General features: G+C 48.0%; 6 protein-coding genes across 6 annotated transcripts; 3 read left to right on the forward strand and 3 right to left on the reverse strand.

The window, feature by feature from the left end:
• Positions 1-775: 775 nt before the first annotated feature.
• On the forward strand, positions 776-2,382 carry zpr1 (zinc finger-containing protein ZPR1; the record flags this gene model as incomplete). The annotated part of the gene is made up of 4 exons (XM_057252646.1): positions 776-915; positions 979-1,147; positions 1,205-1,310; positions 1,370-2,382. The coding sequence occupies 4 exons, from the start codon at positions 776-778 to the stop codon at positions 2,380-2,382; spliced, it is 1,428 nt and encodes a 475-aa protein (XP_057111971.1).
• A 2,453-nt stretch (positions 2,383-4,835) lies between these two features.
• N7479_004950 (uncharacterized protein) lies at positions 4,836-7,593 on the reverse strand (the record flags this gene model as incomplete). The annotated part of the gene is made up of 3 exons (XM_057252647.1): positions 4,836-6,006; positions 6,070-7,175; positions 7,231-7,593. The coding sequence occupies 3 exons, from the start codon at positions 7,591-7,593 to the stop codon at positions 4,836-4,838; spliced, it is 2,640 nt and encodes an 879-aa protein (XP_057111972.1).
• A 2,337-nt stretch (positions 7,594-9,930) lies between these two features.
• On the forward strand, positions 9,931-13,833 carry N7479_004951 (uncharacterized protein; the record flags this gene model as incomplete). The annotated part of the gene is made up of 1 exon (XM_057252648.1): positions 9,931-13,833. One exon carries the CDS (start codon positions 9,931-9,933, stop codon positions 13,831-13,833), a length of 3,903 nt encoding a protein of 1,300 aa, XP_057111973.1.
• Positions 13,834-14,314: 481 nt separating this feature from the next.
• Positions 14,315-15,017, reverse strand: cyp5 (uncharacterized protein; the record flags this gene model as incomplete). The annotated part of the gene is made up of 2 exons (XM_057252649.1): positions 14,315-14,929; positions 15,006-15,017. 2 exons carry the CDS (start codon positions 15,015-15,017, stop codon positions 14,315-14,317), a joined length of 627 nt encoding a protein of 208 aa, XP_057111974.1.
• Positions 15,018-15,351: 334 nt separating this feature from the next.
• On the forward strand, positions 15,352-16,785 carry N7479_004953 (uncharacterized protein; the record flags this gene model as incomplete). Its single annotated transcript, XM_057252650.1, has 2 exons — positions 15,352-15,536; positions 15,615-16,785. The coding sequence occupies 2 exons, from the start codon at positions 15,352-15,354 to the stop codon at positions 16,783-16,785; spliced, it is 1,356 nt and encodes a 451-aa protein (XP_057111975.1).
• Positions 16,786-17,033: 248 nt separating this feature from the next.
• On the reverse strand, positions 17,034-18,471 carry N7479_004954 (queuosine 5'-phosphate N-glycosylase/hydrolase; the record flags this gene model as incomplete). Its single annotated transcript, XM_057252651.1, has 4 exons — positions 17,034-17,452; positions 17,507-17,738; positions 17,791-17,945; positions 18,003-18,471. 4 exons carry the CDS (start codon positions 18,469-18,471, stop codon positions 17,034-17,036), a joined length of 1,275 nt encoding a protein of 424 aa, XP_057111976.1.
• Positions 18,472-18,853: the final 382 nt, after the last annotated feature.

The raw sequence follows: 18,853 nt of genomic DNA on the forward strand, positions 1-18,853 counted from the left end.
CCTCTCTCGAGTGAGGATCAAAGCTTTGGCTTGTCTACGATTCTCATCTGCTGCTATGCGTTCCCGGCCGAGGCTCGCTCTAACTGTCGGATTGGAGTGAACTGAAAAGCGACGAATGGGAAATCTGGCGATCTCTGTACTGCTAAGGAACTATTGTATTATCATAGGGAATTGGACGTTGTGTCAATTATGGCTCTTTACATGGGAGCAGAATGTTTTGGCCAGGCGATATCTGGTGGACAGCCGTTTCTACTACCTTGGTGGTGGAAACGGCCACTTTTTTTTTTATAAGTCCTCCCAAACTCTTTATTCCAAGACTACGCTAACTACCTACATTTGCAGATTCCAGTCATTGATGGACATAGCGGGAAGCTCAAGGAAGGAAACTTGAGGCCATGGGCTAAAATTGTCATCTATTCATGCGCAATACAATGCATGTTGTACAAGAAGACCTACAAGTCTACATCCCTTGTAGCCCTAGAGTAAACGTCATGAGATAAAGTCATCAGCCTCACCGCCTTGAGGGTTGGGCGGTGACCCGCATACATATCGGCAGAACCAGATTACCTCATCCCCTTTGTCAGCGCCCCTCAGCCCACCTGCCCCGCGCAGAACAGTAAGGAAGGTTCCCGTGGCTCCGATAATTTTTTTGCGATAAGAATTTGCTCTACATCTTCCTCCGGATCCCCCTCTTTACAGAAATATTTACATATTATCAGATTTCACATATCTCCCATTTTCTACAGATTGTCAATCTATCCCTCACTCCTATACAATGGTCAATCAAGCCGACAACGATGCGCTTGAGGCGCAGTTTGAGTCCCAGTTCCAAAAGCCCGGTGATCTTGTCGAGCGTGATGAGGACACAGGTGCGATGTCAATAGAATCGCTTTGCATGAACTGCCATGAGCAAGGGTTCGTTTCTATAACTCAGTCCTTATGTTTTGCACATTGCTAACCTTTAATCACTTCAATCAGTGTTACGCGCTTGCTTTTGCTCCGAGTCCCTTACTTCAGAGACATCATCCTGGAGAGCTTCGAATGTGAACACTGCTACTTCAAGAACAACTCGATCAAATCTGCCGGCCAGATTCAGGAGCGTGGAACAGTTTACGCTTTAAGGGTCGAGAATGAGGAGGATCTTCAGGTATCTATATCTAGCTATCATCCATCTTCTCCCGCTCAAGCTAACTGGATCTTTTAGCGCCAAGTCATCCGCAGTGATGTTTCAGGCTTCAAACTTACTACTAAGCTCGGCAACGAGATTGAAGTTCCCAAGGGAACCGGCCAGCTGACTAATGTGGAAGGCAGTACGTGAAGCCCGTTGCAATAGAGATCAATTCCAAGATTCTAACCTCTTTATTTCTAGTGGTTCAACTCATCCATGAAAGTTTGGCAGGAGAGCAAGATCTCCGTAAGGAGCAAGCTCCTGAACTTTACGCTTCCCTTGTGCCTATCATCGATAGTCTCGAGAAGATCATGAAACGTGACGACGCTGCTTTCCCCTTCACCATCTCCCTCGATGATCTTACTGGAAACTCATGGATTGCGCCTAACAGCGCTGACCGTGGCAACAAGTACACACGCCGTGAATACCCGCGTACCCACGAACAGAACGAAGAGTTGGGAATTTCCGCAGACGCAGACGCTGTCAAGCAAGAGGAGACATCCCAGGTTGATGCTGGCGACCCAGAAGACCTCGATATCGTTGATGGCCAGGTATACAGCATTCCTGCTGAGTGTCCCGGTTGCACTAAGCAAGCCGAGGTGAACATTAAGAAAGTCAACATTCCTTACTTCAAGGAAGTTCTGCTGTTTGGCACGAACTGTGGACACTGCGGCTACAAATCTTCTGCAATTAAGACCGGTGGCGAGGTACCCGAGAAGGGCAAGCGCATCACCCTCCAGGTGAATAACGAGGTTGATCTCTCGCGTGATATTCTCAAGAGTGACACAGCAGGACTTTTCAGTCCCGAACTTGACCTGGATGTTCAGCCAGGAACACTCGGTGGGCGTTTCACTACAGTTGAAGGATTGCTAGTTGAGATCAGGGATCAGCTGAAGGGTGCCATTTTCGATGTTGACGACTCCACACACTCTGGAGGCGACAGCATGGTATCTTCCGACAAGGATAAGTGGCAAAGGTTCTTCAGTCGTCTCGACCAGGCTATCAGCGGCGAACTCAAGTTCGCTATCACGCTGCAAGACCCGATGGCCTCCTCCTACGTCCAAGATCTTTGCAGCCCAGCTATCGACCACCAGATCACTACCGAGGAATACACCCGCTCTGCCGAAGAAGAAGATGATCTCGGTCTCACCGACATGAAGACCGAGGGTTACGAGCAGGACGAGGCCAAGGTTGATGCCACTCCGAAGGAGTAATCGAAGGATTTACGATGTATATTCAATTCATGAAACTTGGGATGATCTGATTCCTTTGGGTTCTTGCATAACGGCGTCTGTGAATTTTTTTATTTTTTTTGCTGGGGTTATTTCAATATTCGGTTATGGGGGGCAACATAGGGATGAAATCATAAAAGTTGTTGTGTCTACTATGTATTACTTCCTAGTAAAATTGTTCGCCATAGAGTACTGAGAGGGTTGCGTCGAATGCTACTTATCGCATATCTTCATTATCTTCAAGTGTCCTCTCAAAACTAACACGAAATCCATTTTTCGAATCTTCTTGCAAGCCCGAGGCACTTCATATCAATGAAACGATTCCAAAGTTCAGATGCCACCACCATAACAACACCTAACACGAGCATAGTTCCAATCCAAGCTATATAAATCGGCATCGCATGCTTGCTTGCCTCAATAGTGCCAGGATAAGGCGTTCTGGTAACTGCCCACCACAGAAGGTCTCGAACTGGGCATTTGAGAACGAAATAGACTGTCGGGTGAACTAGATAGAGCGGGAATGAGATTTCCCCCAAATATTGCAGCAGCCGTGAGTTAAGCGGCCTTTGAAGCAGCGTAGATTTGCTGATTGCATATATTGTCAAAACAGCTCCAACGCTCCTCCAACATCGGGGCATCATCTCAGTATTATCCCACTCGGGAGATCGAGCCACGCCCAGCCATCGGTATTCCGGTGTTAACCGGTCAGCGCCACACATACAAAGGAAATACAACCCTAGAATGAAAGACACTGATGTTCGAAGCTGTTGGAGGTAAATGTTCTCTGCCAATTTGTTCCAGGCATTGCTCATGGGCTTTTGAATCTCGAGAGATGAAGATGAGCATGATAAAGCAATCTCTCCGTCTGGTTCTGACTCTGCTGCAACATGTCTTTCTGCGAGAAGAATTCCGGCAACGAACGCAAAGAGATCCCAATGTCCCATATAGAACCAATATATTGCCACACCTGCCAGTGCAAGATATCGAGGCTGAGGTCTCCAAAATGAAAATGTCAAGAGTAACAGGTAGACAACACACGACCCTCGAAACTCAATTGGCATTGTCCACAGTTGGTAGTTTATAGTTCTCATATCTGGTCGGTTGTGATCAAAATTGATATCAACTTGATGATTGCTGATATCCAGCAAGTGTACTATTCTTGAAAGCACATATTGGATATGGGCCCATGGCGCTGTCACGGGCTTTAGCCCGCCTAGCCAGTCATCAGGAAATGTCCACTGGAACAAGTTGCAAAAGTATAAAAGTTGGCTGAGAAATAGTATGGCAGCGGAGGGCAGATAGATTCGAAAAATCCGGCGAGTTGCAGCAGAGCATAATCGACGAAAGAACCTCGAATTACTTGCTTCAATGTCCTCCCGGCATCGGAGAAGCGGAAGGGAGATCGCATACCCCGATATAACCATGAATAGAGCCACCATTGATGGGCCATTGAAGAGAAGTCGGAAGGGCGGGAGTTGGACAAGGCGACGGTTCTCTTCAGCCGGTTCGTCCCAATAGGACCTGGTCAAGAATCCAACGATGCTCTTGGGCTCCAGGCTTTTTGAATGGTGTATCACTACCAACGCTGATGCAATGCCCCGGAGGCTATCAAGCCAAAGAATGCGCCCCATTTCCGGAAAATAATGTGTTCATAGGGGGAGAAAGGTCAATGAGGGTCAAATGCTGCGTTGAAGAGAGTAGAATAATTTCCGAACTATGATATTTAATTACTCAAGAGTACTCTGTAATTTTGCCTGAAAATATAGCCCATAAACCCACTTCAAGGCTGGCGTGTAGTAAAGAAATCGAGATAATACAGATCTACATAGTTACAGCCCTGGAGGAAAGATCGGCAAACTGTGCTGATCGCGTAATACAGGTAATGGGCTGGCTGAGACCATGTAAGACCAAGCTTGGACCTCATCGGATGCATGATATACCGCACATATACTTGGGGTGCATCCTGCATTGATCGACGCTAAGTGATTTATAGAGCTATCACATTACGATAGATATAAGCTGAAATTCCAAAAAGAAAAGACGCAATCGAAGAGTATTATTATGTGATGCCTAAACATAATACATACACCCCTGCATATGTACGAGTACGGAGTACTCCGTAGCTACCCACAGGCCATTTTTAGGGCTTTGAGCTCATTGGCCATAGTATATGCACAATTCAGCTCCGCAGTACTCCGCAGTACTCCATGGATTTCATTGATTTCCTAGATCTTGATTCTTACTCGGGTCTGGTCGGCTTTAGATTCAGCAGATTTTACGTTGGAAGGGTCGTTCCCGAGTACAGAAATTGATTAAGCAATGGAAATAAGCATTGAATGAGCTTTATGTGACATTTTCCTAGCAATACCCAATAAATCCACACGCAAGGCAACTTTATATGCATGGTCCCCCAAATAATTTCCAAATATACAAATCTATATATTGCCTGACAAGGCTCCCAAGCCCACTGATTCGGTCTGTGCACGAATCTGCTTCTGCCACATACTTGTATATCGACCGTGAGAAGCCAGTAACTGTTCATGGGTTCCACTCTCTGCGACCCGACCTTCATGTAATACAACAATGTTATCAGCTGTGGTGATCGTGCTCAGCCGATGTGCAATGACTAGCACAGTGCGTCCACGCGACAAGATAGCTAGTGCTTCTTGGATGTTCTGCTCCGTCTCAGAATCCAATGCAGCCGTTGCCTCGTCAAGCAAGATAATCTGAGGTTTCTTGATAATGGTACGGGCAATGGCAACGCGCTGTTTCTCGCCACCGCTTAGTCGCAAGCCACGGTCTCCCACTTTGGTTTCGTAGCCATCGGGGAAGGCCATGATCTTGTCATGTACACTGGCTGCGCGGCAGGCCTCATAAACTTCCTCGTCGGTGGCATTTTGGTTGGCGTATTTGAGATTGTACATGAGTGTTTCATTGAATAAAACTGTGTCTTGTGGGACAATGCCAATGTGTCTCCGCACAGAGTCAATTGTCAAGGTTTGGGTGTCGTGTCCATCAATCGAAAGGCTTCCGCCGGTCGGATTGTAGAATCTGTAGAGCAAGCGGAAGATTGTCGATTTTCCACCACCTGATTCTCCCACCAGAGCAGTAGTCGTACCTGGCTTGCAATCAAAAGTCAACCCGTTGAGAGCAGGTCGTCGTGAATCATATGAGAATTGGATATCGTCAAATGTAATTCGGCCGTGACAGACAGCTAGCGGCGTTGCAGATGGTTCATCCACCACCGATGGCTGGACGCGGAACAGCTCCAGTAGACGCTCTGCATTAATCAAGGCAGATTGAATGTATCGGTAGAAGGTTCCAAAGATATTCAAGGGAGCTTGAAGTTGGGCCATATAGGTAAGGAGGGTCACGAACTGGCCAACTGCACGTTGACCGCGAGCAACCTGGTAGGCGCAAATAAAACAGGTGATTAAAAGGCCAAGCATAAAGATGACATTCTGGAAAATATTCATCAGATTCTGCGCGAAGAGGGAATGCCATTCCGCCCGCAGGTAGTCCGAGACTGCCCCTCGATAGCGATTGAACTCATATTCCTCGGCGTTGAAGTATTTGACGGTTTCGTAGGACACAAGCGAATCATTCCTATATAAAGGTTAGTAAGGTCTAACAGGATAAACGGAGACGAGAACGGGAAAGGAAACTCACTTGACAGCGTCTTCCTGCCTAGAAGCGTTCACCATTTGGCGTCTCATATTGGCTCTCCAAGAGGCAATTTTGACAGTCGAATAGAGGTAGAAGAACGTCATGATAGCGACAGCCAACGCGTAGTACACGTCAAATACGACTAGGAAGTATCCGATGGCGATGGCCAAATCAATGAACATAGGCAACACTTGGAAGGTCACTTGCTCAAGGAAAGTGTTAATTGAGCTGCCTTTGGTAAGAGCAGAAAGAACCTCGCCCATCTTTTTACCTAGGTGAAAGTCCAACCCTAGATTATGAACATGCTCAAATGCCGCGGTTGACAGCTCCATGTATGCATATTGACTCACTGAAATCCACAGGTTGGAACGAACCGACTCAAGGAAACCTTGGCTGCCTTGAAGCCAACGGTAAATGATATACAAACAAATGGGCAACCAAGGCACCTGCAGAGTTCCGTCACTGGTGGACAATGAGTCTGCGATCACTCCCACTTGATATGGGACTAGGATATTGACCGCTCGCTGCACAATTAATATACCAAAGCAGATGACGACAACAACTTGCAAGCGGAGGGATTTGTAAGGCCATAGATATGGAAAGAATAGAGAATAGCCACTCAGATACTCCATCCAGTTGGTGGAAGGGGTCGTCAAAGGCCGGACCCAGGCTTCTACTTGAGGGGTCTGCTGGCCATCGGTCAAGCCATCACTGTCATCCGAGTTGGCATTGCCTCTTGAATCTAGCAGGCTGGTTGTCTCTCCGGGATCGGCATCTTCAGCCTCCTTGAAGGCGCGATGTTTGCGAGCAGACTTGAAAATGTAGGATGCGACCAATAGTGTGAGAACAATAACCCGCACAGAGCCTGCGGAAACCTCCAATGCCTCCCAGAATGTGATTTTTGTGCGCAATCTTCCACCGAATGGATCTTGGATTGTAGGTTCATGATGGGTATGAGCATATATTGAGACTGAAGTCGAGAGAATTGCTACCTCGAACGGGATGGCTGATATCCATGGGATGAATTGTGCGATTGATGGTGCGGGGTTCGTATCGATTAAAGAGATGAAGATGACGGCATGAGCGAAGAAAGATCCAACAACAAAGACCTGTTTTTTGTATTTGTTAGCTTTGATTTCAGATTTGAAAGCAGACGTTGCTCACCACCACTGCTTGACCACACCACCACTGCTCCGACTTTGAGACCATGGCGTGGGTCATGTGAACAGCTGCCTCTCCAACATATGTTGCCAACACCAAAAGACTCAACCAAACAAACCAAGCTTTGGATTTATTTAGCGCGAGCTCCGCGGGCAAGTCCTTGGCTACTGCCATCATTATTCGGGTTCGCCTGGGCAGTGGTTTCCCACCGGGGCCATACTGCACTTCAGTACTCTGACCGGCATTATTTTTGGCTACCTGTGATGAATGGACCAAAAAGAAGACAAAGAGAATCACTAGCAGAATTGGAGGATATCCAAAGCGAAGATATTGGAGCAATTGGTGAGCAGCGATAGCCGAATCCATGGCCACAAGCTCTTGATAATCGGAGATTATGGATCTCAATGTTGACTTTGACCGGGCGATTGAGACAAGAAGAATGGGAATTGTCCGGAGAAGGTATGTGCTTCTCTTCGCATGTGGGGTTGGCTGTGGGATTGAAAGCTGAAGGTTCACAATCGAGCTGTCGTGTGCCCAGCTTTCAATCGCGACGGAGATGTCTATCAGTGGAGCCTCGGATGGAGACTAGTAACGCCACTGTATTGGCTAGTAATTTGGCAGCTTCCAAGATGTTGCACATCGATGCATGTTTGACCTAAAGATCGCGCCAAGGTCGCTAGCCTCGGAACATAGGTATACTACTCTGTACGAATGGGTCGATATTTCTAGTACGTACCTTGATTCCTACCTATGTATATAATTGAAGTTCTAGATTTTAAATGAGAATATACCTTGCTTTTAATCTTAATATTGTAGATCTTTGCGCCCAGTGATGTACCAGTTCTATCGCTGCACGGAGATGCTCGGGGGATCACCGCCAGGGCCCAGTGGCTCGGCTCAGGCATTCAACTTTATCCTTAATTTTGAGCATGCACGCGACATGACGAACAGAAAAAAAAGGTGACAGATCTAATAAAACCAAGGAGAAAGAGAGACGGATTTACTCAATTGAGCCCAGCAAACCTTGGAATATAGTGATGCCAGCCTAATGTTGCCAACGAAATACACATTCAACCTGCGTGAAATGGGTTTAAACACTTGCATACATTCATTCATCATTATTTTATATATAAGATTTTGCTAGCCTCTGATGGTGCAATACAAATCATGTATACTGTAGATCTATAGGGTGGTCTGGCTCTGGTTGCGGAAGTTGGTGGGATGGGAACGCGTATCTTATTCACTCTTCGTCATTTAACATCTGTAATAATCTGACATATTACCACAGTATGGACGGGCGGTGCGTATATTACTTCAGCTGGATTGAGAATACACTTGTTTTAGTTTTAATTCGCTTCGATTCTCTATTGCTTTTTGTTTTGATTCATCTGCTCATGCCTATTTTGTATATACGCAGTACTCCGTGATGGTTTAATATTCGCCAGTCGTGCATATCAAAGTTGTAACATATAATAATTATATTGTATACAATAAACAGCTCGCGTGATAAGTTGCCTAAATGATAGACATGTATTATGTGACTTATAATTTTTTTTTTTACTCCGTACATAGTCCTTACACACCCCACAACTTGTTCAATCCCATGTGATTGACTTGGGCTTACAGTACCGAGTATGCTTTGATCATAGCCTATCATCCTTCTATTTATACTATTTGACATTCGTGAAAAAGCCAATTGATCCACACGATAGAAATGGCCCCTATGTATTTGCTTAGGTAAATAATGAGATGACTTAAAGTTCAGCGAGAAATTTTAAAGGCGGGAAGAACCATGGGTTTGGGTGGGTCAATTCTTTTTGGCTCTAACCATATCGGAGAGTAGTTCATGAATGCACTTCGATCCCGATTTGCTCTCTAAGCCGAACTCCACAGCTCTTCTGCCGCAATAAAATAGTAACTCAGAAGCTTCACACTATTGATCAAAATACCTGGTTGCTACCGATGTACTCCGTAGGTACTTCGTATAATGGCTTGCTTACGGCGAGTGTACTGCCCAGCGCGTGCCAAAATGTCTCCTTGTCATTTTGTGGCTAGCTGGATTGATGATGATTTAATAGCGTAGCTGTACTCATAGGAGCTGGATATTACGTATTTGCTACCCCCCCTACTTGCTGTTTAGTATCTATCCTTGTAAATGGACCATATAGTCTCCCAATAACGTCACACCTAAGTACCTGATGTGTGATCTGTAGCTCCTTACGCTCATCATGTCTTCAGCCATTCAGCCATTGAAAGCAACCCAGTCTGCATAGAGGCTATAGAAGGACGGATTCCTCCGCATGAAACTATTTATTTACATATGTAGCCACTAAAAAGGTGGGGCATACTAGTAGCCCAATACATATGGAGTACTCCATATGTATTACCATAATAGAGCGCTAGCTAGTTAGTTATGCGACGCTCCCCACCCGACCGCGAGAGCACAATTCAGGCAGCACATTCATTCTGCTGAAGATCAGCCCAGTCACACCGAGATCCACCGTAGGTTGCATAAGGTGGCACGGCTGAGGAAAGATCCTAGTATTATGTCGATCGTCGTAGTCTGATCCGCATATTTTGAGCGCGAGTTAAGAAAGACCCTTTTTTGCCGAGTACGGTCGAATGAGACTGAATAATACATTGAGATCCTCTTTTTTTTTCCTGTGCTCTGTCTTTCCATTCAAACTTCCTTGATCCGATAGAATGGCCACCTTAAAGTGTGCTAGACTTGAGGAGGGCGTCTTGCCAACCACCCTCGACAAACTCACTATCCGACAAGAAGAAAATGGCAATTTCACACTGACTGCATTGCCAGAGACAAGCTCCGTCACCGCAATCGTTGAATCCGTCCTCGGTCACTCCATCCAGCTACACCGTCTTCAAGCATCTGGAGCAGAAGGCCAATCCGGCTGTTCAATCTATTTCGTTCGGGACAATAGCCACCCAGAAAATACCGTCGCTGTCGCAAAAGTATATCCACCAGAATGCCATAAAGACTTTTTTGAAGAACTCGTTGCGTATAGGAGGTTGCTATCTCTTTCCGATCCTCCATCTGCTGCCAGGCCCCTTGGAGTGGGAAGGACCCGCGATGAGATTACCGCGGAGCCGATGGGAGTGATTGTCTATCAGCTCGCAGCAGGGAAAGCAATCAACACAATTATCCGTGATATTGGTCGAGTTTCCACACTCCGATTGATCGCAAAGCAACCATGTCCCGACGAAACAAGGGAAATGATGAATGATATTATTCGCGGCGCGCTCCAGGGAATCTCAATAAATCATAAATCATATCAACCTCAATCATCTAATATCCCTACCATTGATCTTTTGGAGTGTCAATTCAATGGACTGATGGCCGACTTGATTTCCGCCGTCCAAGGAGTGGCATTGACATTGGCCAAGCTGCACCGAGAAAAGACCGAATGGAGCAGCGCCAGCGAATCTGTCGTCGACAGACTGCGCAACAAACTACAAGGGTGGGTCCAAGAGATCGAGGGCCCATCGCGAGCGCAGTATGAACGTGCAATCGGGTCGGATCAAATACAGCAACTGGCCTCATTGGTGGACCGGGCAATTGACTACTCACGAGAAGAAGGCGTAGCGTCACTATTGCATGGTGATGCATCGCCAGGAAATTTCTTCTGGGACCCCATTCAAGGAATCACCATGATCGACTATGGCGGACTGACTCGCTCGATGGATGCGAGTGGCCGGCCCATTGGACCGGCAGAAATGGATGCGGCTGGGTTTCACGAGCGGCTGCGAAAGTACGCCGGGGATTTCGGAATGAGTGAAACTGATATCGGCCGGGTTCAGAAGGAGTTCTGGAAAGCTTACCAGGCACAAGGTATACCGATCAACGAAGGGCTTGCCAGGTTGTTCAAAACACGCACGCAGCTATCTCGACTATGGTCTGCGGTGGACAAGCAAGATACATCACGCGACGAACAAAAGGCTGTCAAACTCAGCGAAAAAATTAAATTTGAATGGGAACGTCTTGTCAGTATCTCACCCGAAAGGGTCCAACCCTGGAGAGTACTTGTCGTTGCCAATGCCAGCGGGCCTGGTAAAGGTGGTCTACCTCTGTTGAATCAAGAACTAGTCAAAGCCATGTCGGAAATCCCTAATGCAGCAGTTACTCTGTTTATGGTAGAGCCTAAGAATGAAGTCAAAAACACATTGGCATCGTCAAGCCATGGTCGGGCTAAAGTGGTCTGCATTCCCTCTAGAGGAGATGATCCCAGTGCTCTACTCTACCATGTGGCAAAGGTACACCAGCCTGGAGATTATGGCCTGCCAATCCCAGACGACCAGCATCCATCCCCATTTAATCTCATCATTGGCCACTCGCGGTATTCTAGCACTGCAGCTTCTTTGATCCGCGAGAGATGGTATCCCACAGCCAAGCTGGCGCTCATCACACATACCAGTGCATTGCGCAAATCAGACGTCGCATGGAGGTGGTACGGACAAACACGAGAGCTAGGCTATGTTGAAGCTGCTCGGCTGGCAATGCTCGATGAGAGGATTCTCCCCAAAGCAGATTTGGCTGTTGGAGTCGGGCCTGTACTCACAACTGAAGCGCGCGAACGCGAGTGGATGGGACAATGCAATCGCCCACGATCCAACATGATGGGACCTCGCTTCCATGAACTGGTTCCGGGCGTGCGCGCGGGTGATGCTTGCACGCAACAACGACAGCCGAACGACCTGTTTCGGGTGCTGCTTGCTGGTCGAGCAGACGATCCCGCTAAAGGTTTAGACGATGCTGTATATGCTGTGCGTAAGATCGCACTCTCTGGCAACGATATCTCCCTGGACGTACTAGGACTCCCAGCAGAAGACGTGGAGCGCTGGCAGAACGCCGTCGATGAGATGACAGGCATGCCTGACCTCGTCAGGTTGCACCCTTTCTCTGACGACCCTAATGCTGTCTCGCGGTTCTATTGTAACGCAGACCTAGTCATCATGCCCTCAATGCACGAGGGATTCGGGATGATCTTTACCGAAGTCGCTGGGTTGGGCGTTCCCATCCTAGTGACACAAGAAAGCGGTGCGGGCCAGCTTGCGCTTGATCGCAGTCGTATTCCGCCAGAACTTGGTCAGGCCTGTGTGGTGAATGACGAGAGCACATACGGAATTGTACCTTCGCCGACCAGCCAGCGCGTAGCCGTCTGGGCTCATCGGATCGACCACGTGAGGTGTTATCCGGAGCAAACGAGGCGGCATGCTCGCTCCCTGCAACGAATCATGCGAGGTTATTCATGGAAACATGCCGCTAAGGCTCTGCTTCGCTCAGCGATGGAGGGCGAGGGAGATACAGTGCAGATGGCTCATGGCAGCGTTGCACCGGCATATTCATCATGGCTTCGCCCATCGCTTGGGATGAGCGTGGTCTCATCAATGCGTCGAGCTGTACGGACGCGAAATCGCAGTGGAAAGCCAACTTTGAAGCAGGCAGAAGAAGTCATGCAGAATCTTCCAGAGATAGCCCCGACCATCTCAGCGCTAGAAGAGCATGTCTCTACTACTGTAGGCTATCCTGTCAATTTGCGGAGTCTGGATCCTACTCATCCTGGGGGCTTTTCTGGTGCTATCATTTTCTTTGCTTATGCAAGCGATGAATTTACCAACGGAGAGGTATCATTGGTATCCAATGACCCATCCAAAGGTCGCGTAGTTGCTGTTGTTAAACTGTTCGTCCACGGTTTGGATAACGGGATCACCGAGGAGTTGTCAAGCCTTGAATGGCTTCTTTTGCAGACCAAGGGTGATATCAAGACTGCCGCCCCGTTAGCTGTTGGGCGGATGATATGGGATACCAAACCAGCCGGTATCGTCACATATCAAGTTGCCCCCGGGGTATCCCTTTATCAGCTCATGATGCAGATGGGCCGCCTACCACAGGGTTCTGCAAGAAGGCAGATGCTATCTGTCTTCACTGCTGGCGTGCAGGCAGTCGCACGTACTTTGGCCAGATTACACACTCATAGCGTCGAAGGACGACCAGGGACAGAGTACCTCGAGTGGTATTTTAACGCTGCAACAAAACGAGTCCAGCAGGCATTGCTGCACAAAGACATTATCCGTTCTGCGGGGCTCGAAGTGGATCAGCTTCCTGAGAAAATGAATGAACTCATTGCCGACTGCAAGCGCGATATTGCCAATCGTCCACGCACCACTGTCGTGCACGGTGATGCCCATCCTGGAAATTTCTTCTATGACCGCGCGACAGGGCATGTCACTATGATCGACACAACAACACTACACTGTTCTCTAGACGAGAATGGTGAGCCGGTTGGGGTACCGGAACGAGATCTGGGCCATTTCATGCACATGCTGCGACGAACTGGCGAACAATACGGCCTTACGCGACAAGAGATACAAGAGAGCACAACCGATTTTGTGGAGGCTTATCTTGGAAATGCAGCGGCGCCAGCAAATGTCCAAATCATTCGGTTCCTGATGTCATGTTCGGCTCTGTCATTTTTGAATTATGCGGCGCAGTCAGACGAGACAAAGGTAGAACTACAGGTTAGGATTTTGCAGGATTTATTTCGCCTCGGAGAGGGTTGGACACAGTTGGATGGAATGCGAAGTTTATAAATATGTAGGAATCGTTGGTTGTTTTGTACTTAGATATTCTTTCGGATCTCGGGATCTAATTGGGAGTTATGGTAATAATTGATACTCTTGGACATGTTCAATGCCTTGATATAATTTCCCTTTCAGTCTTCCTGCAGTATTTTGATCTCTCAAGTAGACCTCATTACGCCCAGAGTGTGCCAACAAGTGTTCATCATCGGACAAAATGTGCTGATCCATCTTTCTGGCCCGCTTTCTGGCAGTAATGCCAACAGAAGGTACCGTATTGACGGTGCCACATAATCTCGCTGGCAAGACAGATCGAGAAAGCCAGCAGCCAGACTCAGATAAGAGGGGATTGGGTGGTATTGGGCTTAACATGATATGATTTCGGGGCTGTCCCCAGCTGAAGCTCGTAGCTGTGTTCATCTTGAGAGTGGTTCGTGGAGCTCGATCCTGGGACATCATCCAGCTTTAATAGCAGAATCCGGGCGTGGAAGCTTCAAGTTGCAAATGGATTCGCGTGTATAGTGACGCTATTGATCTTGAATGGTTCAAAATCATCACCCTCCTTGGGCTGAGAAACCTTTCCTTTCTTGTCGACCTTAACATTCGCCTTCTCAAGATTGGTAAGAACATCACCGCCTTCGTCCTGAGGGGTCAAGTTCAACACCTTTCCAAACACCGTACTAGCGCCATCGAGATGTGGTGCCGGCACGAACGAAATGAAGAATTGACTCCCGTTGATCGTTGCGCCCGTTGCGCCCTGAGAGCCAGGCGCTGTTCTGTCCTTCACCGGACGAGATGCCATAGATAAAATGCCTCGCGCGTTGTGTCGCAGCGATGGGAGGTGGATTTCTTGGTTCATTGCTGCCGGGTGGTAGATCGATGTGCCGCCTTTTGGGATCTCGAAATCGAGCATTGGTTTCGTACTTGTTTGATGCGCGGCAGGGCCGAGAGAGATGTCTCCACCCTGGACCATGAATCCCGGAATGAGGCGATGAAATGGGGTGTCGTTGTATGCGCCGCATGCGCAGAGGGCGAGGAAGTTCTCTGCAGTTTGGGGTACTGCTTCGCAGAAAAGCTCGACCTTGAGGTCGCCTTGGGTGGTGTGTAACTATTAGCAGTAATCAGCATTGTGCCGTGGAATGCAGAGCTGGGGGGAGATTGCAAGGCTTTATAGGTAAACTTACTGTAACAGACATAGTGAGCGGGAGTTTGTGAGGTAATATAGAAGTTCAAGAGGACCAGATGCGGCATCGAGGTCTCCGTGCCCCAAGCCCGGGGGCCCGATAGAGTGCTTAGTCATACTTTTCTTATCGCTGGCGCCAGGCAATTCCAGATGTTTGGTTGTCAGTTCGATCCCTTCAATACAGACAGATTTGTGTCAATTTGAAATTTGAATACGCTGAAAGGTTCTCACGAGAAACTCCTTTTGCTTTTTGCCTTCTCATCGATACTTGTCCTCCATAAGCACGGCCATATCCTACCTGGCTCCTTCCTCACGCAAAGCCAGTTGACCTACAACATTCGAGAGCAATGAACAATCGGCCGGTGGAGCAGGCGTTAAGCACGTTGGTGCCGACTCATGCCAATGACCTCCCACAAGAACTACTCAGCTATGCAATGTCACTAGTGGCACAGTCCCGGAGCTTCTCGAGCAGTCTGAAGCCGGAGGAGGAAATCGCTCGACCATATGCCTGCGCGGAAATCGCTTGCAGAAGGTATGCCACAGACCTGAATGAGGAATTTCTATGGCTGGCTTGACCTCAAAAATCTAATTGGTTGTGTTACTCTTATAGATTGACCCGAACTCTTAAACTTCCTCCGCTGCTCGGGCATCCGCCATGTCCTCCGCGCATATACAAAAAGCTTTATTCATACCTCGACCGATCTCTCGCAGCCAGCTCGGCTGGTCTCAAGCGCTCAGCGAGCGGATCGGTTCCTGGAACACCCTCACGCGCCGGTTCAGCGCAGACCACGCCGACAAAGGGCGCGGTAGCCAGGAACACCCCATCCAAGGCAGTAGCTCCAACACCACGAGGACTACAAAATACACCTTCGAAGTCTACACCTTTGAAACGAACTATGAGCACCGCAAACCTGCTCGAGAGTCCCTCGAAATCGGTAAGAAAGGCTCCAGCCCCTCAACCGAAGGATATTACTGGGTCAACTATCATTCCAGACGCCCCGGCCTGGGTAATGACAGCCATCCGGACTGTATGCAAGATTCTCTCGACGCCTGCCCCACGCACAAATACCTGGTCTAGGCCTCCAATCTCGAGAACCCTACCTCCGCATATCTTTTCTGGGGTCTCGTCCGTCCTTTATCTTACGTCGAGCATGTCCAACGACGAACCGGGATGGGACCGGGAGAGCTTGGATTTCCTGGAGCCCATTGTATCTATCAATGGGTCTGATAAGGACGATTATTTCAAAGAACTGGTCTACGCCATGGTCGTGGCTGTGTACTTCCTCGTGCTCGCCCGTCGACGTAACCCGGGGCCAGATGAAGAGGCCGATATCGAAGCGCAGAAGATGGACAAGAAGACTTTTATTGAAATGCGTCAGACGGCATTGAACAGTCTTGGGCTGAAAGCTAATGACCGGAGACATCGTGATGATGTTGACCAGTGGATCACTCTTATCATGGAGCAAGGTTGGGCCACTGGGCAGGAATGGTTCGAGAATATTCCCTATGCCGGACAGCTCTATGGTGAAGATGAGGAAGGCAGGTCCTACCAAGACCTGGATGAAGAGGATGCGACGCTTAGGGGTGTTAGGCCGCCTAAACGATTAGCGGCGAGTAAAACTCGTCCGTCGGGGTCAGACCATGCTCCGCGGGGTGGTCTTTTGCCTGGCCTGGGAACAATGATGCAAGATCGAGTTGACTGGCTGAGTGATGATCGTCAAGAGGATTATGTGAATTGGAAAGCGGATATCATGGCTCGCATCGAAGGTGCAGCTGCTTGATGGTCGTCATGCGATGAGAGATTATTCAAAAGGGGACGCAGCCTGCTAGTTTAATTGATACCCTAAGATATGAATCAACATGTAATTTCTATATTCGTCCATGATAAGCAAACAAAATATCCGCTTCACCATATCTATGTTCTAACTGTATGCTCCGTTGCTCTATCACAACCCAATGTCCCAAGTCATCATTGTGGCAACCCAACTCCATGCGCCATCAATGACACAAAAACCAAAAAACACTCACCTCAGTACCAAATGCTCCTCGTCCTGTGATGAGGAATGGACTCATTCTTCTCTGCCTCCAGGCTCTTCATTGTGTCGTACAAGAAAAAGTCAATGAGGATCGCATTGATGCCATATGTCTTTCGCGGTTTCTCCACAATCTTCACACCCTCATCCAACTCATCCGAGTTTTCGGTTTTGGGGCTCTCATTGACGTCTGAGATATCCTTGGAAGGAGGCTTTTGGAGGTTCATTTTGACCTCAGGGTGTTGTTTTTCGATCTCTTGTTTGATCAACTCAACACACCAGATACTCGTACCACGAAGCTCGATCTCCCAGTTTGAGCCTGGCTCGATGGGTTTCAAGTCGCGGATGTGGTTTTCCAATTTAGGTGCATAGCGAAGACAGTTCATCTGGTGTAGCATCTGCGGAATGCGGTAGTCTAGGATATATGGTTAAGATGGGTTTGAGGGACTGAGGCTTGCAAGAGCCGTACCTGCAAACATAGTGATCTTGTCAATGTCGTGGAATTCGCCAAAGTCTTCGCCATTAAAACAGGCCCAGAGATCAGCTACTAAGATCTGAGCACGTTTGTAGATTCGCACTCGCTTTCCGTGGAAGATTGTCTCGTCGCGGAAGCAGGCAAAGCTCTCTGTCAATATATTGACCAATCCGGCGGCGGAGAGGTTGGCACTGTCAATGCAGTTGACGAAGCTGCCGCCGAATTCCTATATCTGGTAAGTATAACTCATATTGCCACGGTGGTAAAATATAATATACCTCGCAAAGGACCTCGCCTGCTTCACGTAGACACTGCACTCGTTCTTTAAACATAGGAATCTCTCCATCTGTTGCAGATCGAAATACATGTCGAAGTAGCTCCTCCGTGCACCTCTTTTCATCTACCCAGAAGTCGGGGGTTGTAATTGGAATATCTGAAGTTGGGGTAAGCAGTCATCATTCCAGAAGTAGAGTACAACCAGAAAACTAACTTTCATCAAGAGCTCTTTGTAGTGCAGCAACCAGACTCCAGTAACCAGTCCAAAGCTTGCCACGATACTCAATACAGAAACGCTTTGGCTCTTCTTCTTCGTCAGACCAGAAACTGAAGTTCAATAAGTCCATTGTGAAGATGAAATCAACAGTGCTTTCATTTTTGGTCTTTGGGTGCAGTTCGTGCTCCGACCAAGTGTGCGTGGAGTACTCTTTCTTCTGCATCATACGCCATATAGTTTCGGCAGCCTCTTTGGTGTAAACAAGGCTTACAGCAATATCAATGGCATTGTCAAAGACATACTTAGCCCCCTCAAGCACTCTGGTCTCTGGTGGGGCATTCTTTGGTTTTTCGCCCATGCCGAAATGCTGGCGAAGCAGCTCTACCAACTCAGGGTCGGCTTCATCGTCGGAATTTGCCTCGACTTGATCATTTCTCCGGGCCGGAACTGGGTCCAATGATGGCATGATATTTTTTCTTGTTGTTTTATTTTGATTGAAAGCAAATGGGAAGATATGGGGTCAGGGGTATCTCCTTTGATATGAGGGCTCCTGCGGTGAGAAGCTAGACCCGGCAGATATTCCACCCCACCTAGATATTCGAATCTTTTGAGGCTGGAACAAGTAGATGTGTGATATAAAAATAGTTGAACAGAGTTGACCAGTGTTTTTTTTTTCTCGCCACACCGAGATTTTGACCCGATAGTCTCTAGATAGGTAGAGTCACTGGTTATGTAAGCACACACAATCTGGAGCCCAAGGTAGAGCCTTCAGGTACGCCTATGATGGATCTAAAATGCTCTGAGATATGCGCAGTTGTGGTACAGAGCAGTAATGTTGACTTATATTT

The sequence above is a fragment of the Penicillium vulpinum genome (genome assembly GCF_028829585.1).
Source record: "Penicillium vulpinum strain IBT 29486 chromosome Unknown utg000002l_segment0_segment0, whole genome shotgun sequence".
Lineage (NCBI taxonomy): Eukaryota > Fungi > Ascomycota > Eurotiomycetes > Eurotiales > Aspergillaceae > Penicillium > Penicillium vulpinum.